General features: G+C 37.9%; 1 protein-coding gene across 1 annotated transcript; it reads right to left on the reverse strand.

Annotated features, from left to right (window-relative positions):
- Nucleotides 1–2961: 2961 nt before the first annotated feature.
- LOC107791162 (uncharacterized) lies at nt 2962–5932 on the reverse strand. The gene is made up of 3 exons (XM_075222329.1): nt 5536–5932; nt 3809–5233; nt 2962–3188 (listed from the first exon to the last, which is right to left on the reverse strand). Exons 1-3 carry the CDS (start codon nt 5930–5932, stop codon nt 2962–2964), a joined length of 2049 nt encoding a protein of 682 aa, XP_075078430.1.
- Between the last annotated feature and the right edge of the window lie 373 nt (nt 5933–6305).

Genomic DNA, 6305 nt, shown 5'->3' on the forward strand with positions numbered 1-6305 from the left:
CTAAGATTTTTTTTCATTGTAATTCATGTATCTCGTTGTATTCCATGTATTTCATTGTATTCACTGTCTTTTTTTCTCATTGTATTTCAATGTATCCCGCTGTATTCTATGTATTTCATTGTATTTACTGTCTCGCTATATGCCATGAATGTATTCATAAGTTTTTTTTAATTAATATAATTTATGTATTTAGGTGTATTATATAATTTCTCTGAAGATTGCTATATTTTTGGGGTATTTTTTCGGTTGATAATCTTTTTTATAACTGAAAATACAAATTTGTGTGTTATAATTGAGTTTGTTTAGTTATATTAGGAGTCTATTATGTTAATTGATTCACTTTCCCTTTTAAAAACAGTGTAATCCTCTATTTCACGCCTTGAATACTGTCGAATACAGTCGAATACAACAACTAATTAACTGGACTTCCCTGATTCACACATATTTTTGTTATTGTATTCATGAATACAATAGATTAAATATATCAAATACATCTTATAACCACATAAAAGGTATCTATAATCCCTAATATAGCAAATGGTATCTATAGATGACTAATTACTACTAAAAGATAGTGCTTTATGAAATTTTTTCATGAATATATGGAACATGGGAAAGGATTCGCAGTATTGGCATTTGGCGCGATCCAGGGAGATTTGAGCCCGGGAGATTTATAGCCTGTTTGGCCAAGCTTCTAAAATCAGCTTATTTTGAGAAGTGTTTTTCTCAAAAGTACTTTTCAAAAAAATGCTTTTGGTGATAAGCAATTTGTGTTTGGCTAATTAATTCGAAAAACACTTTTCAATAGTAATTAGTGTTTGGCCAAGCTTTTTAAAACTGCTTTTAAGTGTATTTTTCTCAAAAACGCTTCTCATAAAAGAGTTTTTGGAGAGAAGCTACTTTTTTCAGCTTCTCAAAAACTCCTTCCGCTACTTCTCAAAAACATTTTTTTCTCTTCTAAAAGCTTGGCCAAACACCTTAATTTTTGGAAAAAATACTTTTGGCCAATAAAAGCATTTTTGGCCCAAAGCAGTTACTATCGAGTTTTTGGGATTTGGATCTGTGAAAAGAGTTTGTCCAGGAATTTCATTTGCTATAACAAGCATTGAGCTTATTTTGGCTAGCTAGATTACTGTTAGATGTTGTAAATCTAGAGAAGAAATGGAAAATGCAGGTGAAGTGTTGCACTTGAGAGAAGCTTTGAGAAGGAGAGAGAAGCCTCAGATATTTCCCATTATCTCAGAATGAATCCGTTCCTCTTGTACAAAGATAGAAACAAAAGTAATAAACATAAATAGTGGGTTTTTGACCCGGTGGCCCAGTCACAACTGATACAAAACTAGAATGGGTCACTGCTAAAACTATTTACAACTAATTACAATAAGAGGCCCAACAACAATATCAACTTTTGTCTTCTAGTAATCTAACAACCCCCCTCAAGTTGGAGGGTGAGAAAACCCCCAGCTTGCGAAGATGAAAATGATGAGCAGGCCCAGGGAGCACCTTGGTAAGTATATCAGCAACTTGAGCAGCAGTGGACACATGAGCCAAGCTGATCAGTCCATCACCAATTTTACCTCTGATAAAATGACAGTCCAGCTCTATATGTTTGGTCCGCTCATGAAAAACAGGGTTGCGAGCAATATGCAATGCAGCCTGGTTATCACAGTATAAAGGAACAAGAGAAGGAGGAAGACCAAAATCAAACAGTAATCTGGAAAGCCAAGTAACCTCAACAACAGCTTTACTCATGGCCCTGTACTCAGCTTCAGCAGAGGAAAGAGAGACCACAGACCGTTTCTTAGATTTCCAGCTCACCAAACAGTCACCCAGAAACACACTAAAGCCAGTGACAGACCTTCTACTATCAGCACAAGAAGCCCAGTCACTATCACAATAGGCTTTTAATCCAAGGTCAGGAGAATTACTAAAGAACAAGCCAAAATCAGAAGTCCCTTTCAAATAGCGCAAGATATGTAAGACAACATGCATATGAGGAATACGAGGGGACTGCAAGAACTGGCTAAGGTGTTGTACAGCAAAACAGATATCAGGTCGAGTGTGTGTTAAAAAATTCAACTTGCCCACTAAACATCTATATTCTTCAGGCTTGGGCAAAAGATCACCAATAGAAGCCTGTAATTTCTCATTGATAGTAAGAGGACAAACCACAATTGAAGAGGCAGAAGAGTCAAAAGACTCCAACAAATCATGAGTGAACTTCTTTTGGTGAAGAAGAACACCAAAATCATAATAAAGCACCTCAATACCTAGAAAATAATTAAGGGAACCAAGGTCCTTAATCCTGAACTGTTCATGTAGAAAACCTTTTAAAGATGAAATCTCAGATAGATCAGTGCCAGTAAGAATAATGCCATCCACATACACAGCTAAAATGACCAAAGAAGAACCAGAACCCCTATTTAATAGGGAGTAGTCATTCAAAGAATGAGAATATCCTCTAGAGCAAAGAGCTTGAGACAACTTTGCATACCATTGTCTGGAAGCCTGTCTCAAACCATAGAGGGATTTGAGTTGTTTACAAACCAAAGGAGAAGAAGAAGAAGAAGAAGAGGGAGAAACAGATAAACTAGGAGGTATTTTCATGAAAACCTCTTCATCAAGATCCCCATGTAAGAAGGCATTATTAACATCAAGCTGGAACAAGGGCCAGTGCTGTTTTACAGCCACAACAATTAGTGTTTTCACAGTAGACATTTTGACAACAGGGGAAAATGTTTCATGAAAATCAACCCCTTCAACCTGAGTATCACCTCTAACTACTAACCTGGCCTTATACCTCTCTAGAGTCCTACCAGCCTTGTATTTTACTTTTTATACCCATTTGCAGCCTATAGGCTTTTTACCAGGGGGTAACTCAATAATATCCCAAGTTCTATTAGCCTCCAAAGCCTCAAACTCCTTCCTCATAGCCTCCTGCTACTCAGGGACAACAACAGCCTATGAGTAAGTGTAAGGCTCAGGAATATGGAGCTGTGAAATGGTTGCATTGAATGATAGAGACTCAGAGCTAGAAGAAGCAGGGGTAGAAAGAGAAGTAGGAAGAGCTGAACATACAAAATCCTGAAGATAGACAGGGACAGAATGAGGTCTACTAGACCTTCTAAGAGGAGGAGGATTAGATGATGGAACATAAGAAACATGAACAGGAGAAGGTAGAGTAGAAGCTGAAATATCAGAAGAAGGAGTTGGAGGTAAAATAAAAGAAGAAGGTAGTGGGATAGAGGGGGATGAAGAAGTGATTGGAACAGAAGTTATATGAGTAGGAGTAGGTATAGATGAGGGTGAATCATAAGAAAAATGATCAGAGAAAGAGGAGAAGGCAATAAAGGTGATGGTGAAAGAGAAGATGTAAGAAAAGGAAAAATATGTTCATGAAAAATGACATCTCTAGAGACAAAACAAGACTTAGTGGTGAGATTGTAAAGTTTGTAGCCCTTTTTGGCAAAAGGGTATCCCAGAAAGACACATGGAATAGATCTAGGATGAAATTTATCTCTATGGTCCTTAGGCATAGTAGAGTAGCACAGGCAACCAAAAGACCTGAGATGGGAATATGTAGGAGCCTTGCCAAAAAGTAATTCATAGGGACTCTTGTTTTTTAGAAGGGGGGAAGGGAATTTGTTTATCAAATATGTGGCAGTAAGTAGACAATCTCCCCAGAACTTTACAGGAAGATGAGACTGAAACAAAAGAGCCCTGGCAATTTCTAGCAAGTGTCTATGTTTTCTCTCTACCACACCATTCTGTTGTGGAGTGTGTGGGCAAGAAGTTTGATGAATGATACCTTTTTCAGAAAAGAAAAGTGCCCCAGAAGAAGAGGAACCTAGTTCTAAAGCATTGTCACTCCTTACAATCTGAACTCTAGTTTGAAATTGGGTTTCAACCATGGAAATAAAAGCTTTCAATAGGTCAAAAGCATTGTTTTTAGCCCCCAATAGGTGTGTCCAGGTAGCCCTAGTACAGTCATCTACTATAGTAAGAAAATACTTAGCACCAGAGTGACTAGGAGTGGAGTAAGGACCCCAAGTATCTATGTGAATAAGCTGAAAAGAATGAGTGGATTGAATGGAACTATCATGAAAGGGAAGCCTAGTTTGTCTTGCTAATGGACAAATAAGGCAAGTGAAGGACTGTTTAGAAGACAATTCACAATTAACATCAGAAATAAATTTTATCTTGGAAAATGGTATATGTACAAGTCTATAATGCCAAACAACATCAGAATTATTCACTTTATTTGAAGTAAGTATGGTATTTACAAATGAATTGTCATTCACATCAGCATCAATAGTAGAAAGTACAGGTAAAGAGGAAACAGGTAAAGAAGAAACAACTGAAGAACAATAGTTCACATGAGTAGACTCAATAGGTGAAGTCACATGCTGAAATAGCTTGTAAAGTCCAGTGTCCAGCCTACCAAGCACCACTGGCTTCTTCACTGAAGGGCCCTGGAATGTGCAAGCAGACTTCGTAAACTGAACAACATCATCACAATGATTTAAAAGTTTGTGAACAGATATGAGATTATGTTTGAAACTGGGAATGTAAAGGACATTATGAAGGATTAAATCAGGGAACAAAGCTAAAGATCCAACATTGGTGACTTTAACTTTGTACCCATTTAGGAGAGACACAAGATATGGAATGGGAAGAGTGATTATGTCAAAAAGTAGGCTTTTTATAGAAGTCATATGATCAGTAGCTCCGGGGTCTATTATACAAACAATGCCATTCACACTAGATAACATACAAGCTCCATAAGAAACACCCTCATAAGGCATGAGCTTACCAGCAAAGTTAGCAGAAGCCAAGAGAGGTGGAGAGTGTGGGGAAGCAGAAATTTGGGATTGTTGTAATAAGGTCATCAGTTGGGAGTATTGATCCTTGGTGAGGCTAGGTATCACAGAAGATTCTTGATGCTCAGTTGGACCAACAGAACTACCAGACACAAAATTAGCACTATGAGAGTCAAGCTCAACATGTGCAGCAGATCTGCGATGAGGAGGTCCTTTGTTGAACTTGAAATGAGGAGGATATCCATGCAGCTTATAGCATTTATCTATTGAGTGACCAGGTTTTTTGCAGTACTTGCAAATAAGAGAATTCCTGGTCCCATCAAAGGAAACCTTGGAAGGAAATGGGGGCTTAGAAGTCCCAGCATGAAAAAAGCAGATTGAGATGAAAACTAAGAGGCAGAAGACACATGTCTCTGTTTTTCATTAGATAATAGAATGATGTACACATTTCCAACAGATGGAAGTGGCTTCATCATTAGAATGTTGTTGTGAGTCTGCATATAGGTATCATTCAGACCCATAAGGAACTGATAAACCTTCTGCTCTTCATCCTCAGCAGCTTTCCCTCCACAAGTACAAACTCTGATCTAGTAGGATGCTATCTCATTCCAGAGTTGTTTGATTTTGTTAAAATAAGAGGCTATGTCTAAAGACCCTTGTGAAATATGGGCTAATTCTTTCTTTAGCTAAAAGACTCTAGCCCCATCAGCCTTACCATATCTCTCTTCCAATTCACACCAAATTTCCTTGGCAGACTCAGAATATTCTACACTACGAGATATCTCTTTTGACAAAGAATTGATCAACCATGAAACAACAAGATTATTACATCGTTGCCATTGGCGAGCTAGAGGAGACCCAAGAGGCAGCTTTGTAGAAGAACCGCTAATAAAATCAAGTTTATTGCGAATAGAGAGAGCAACTAAAATATTTCTCCTCCAGCTGTCATAGCAGGTGCCATCAAACGGACTAGAAACCAAAGAAGTTCCTAGTACATCTGATGGATGCACATATAGAGGGTGACAGGGATGCGTAAAATCATCCTCATGAAACACAGTGCGAGGCACAGTAGATGATGAGGAAGGTGTAATAACATGATTATCATTCGTCATTGTGAAAATATAGGGTAACAAAACACACTATCCAACCAACATTCATCAAAAATTAAGAAATGTGAGGAAGAACTGATTTACCCCCTCTTTTGCAACCGAAAAGAGAACAACCTTGTAAAATCGAAGAAGAGGCTTCAGACGGCTCAACAAAAAATGACGGAGAAACCCTAGCTCGAAAAAGTCAAAATCCTAGCTCGAAATAGTCAGAAAATCAGTCAATATCTCCATCAAAACCGAAGATCCAGTAGAAGTAAGCAAAAATGTTCCGAAAACTTCCAGCAAATTCGGACAAAACCCTAATCCAGCATGAGAGCAACAAAAAATCCAAATTCGACGAAGAACGAGATGATTAACATCGATCGGAAGCAGACAA

Source organism: Nicotiana tabacum, chromosome 9 (assembly GCF_000715075.1).
Source record: "Nicotiana tabacum cultivar K326 chromosome 9, ASM71507v2, whole genome shotgun sequence".
NCBI lineage: Eukaryota > Viridiplantae > Streptophyta > Magnoliopsida > Solanales > Solanaceae > Nicotiana > Nicotiana tabacum.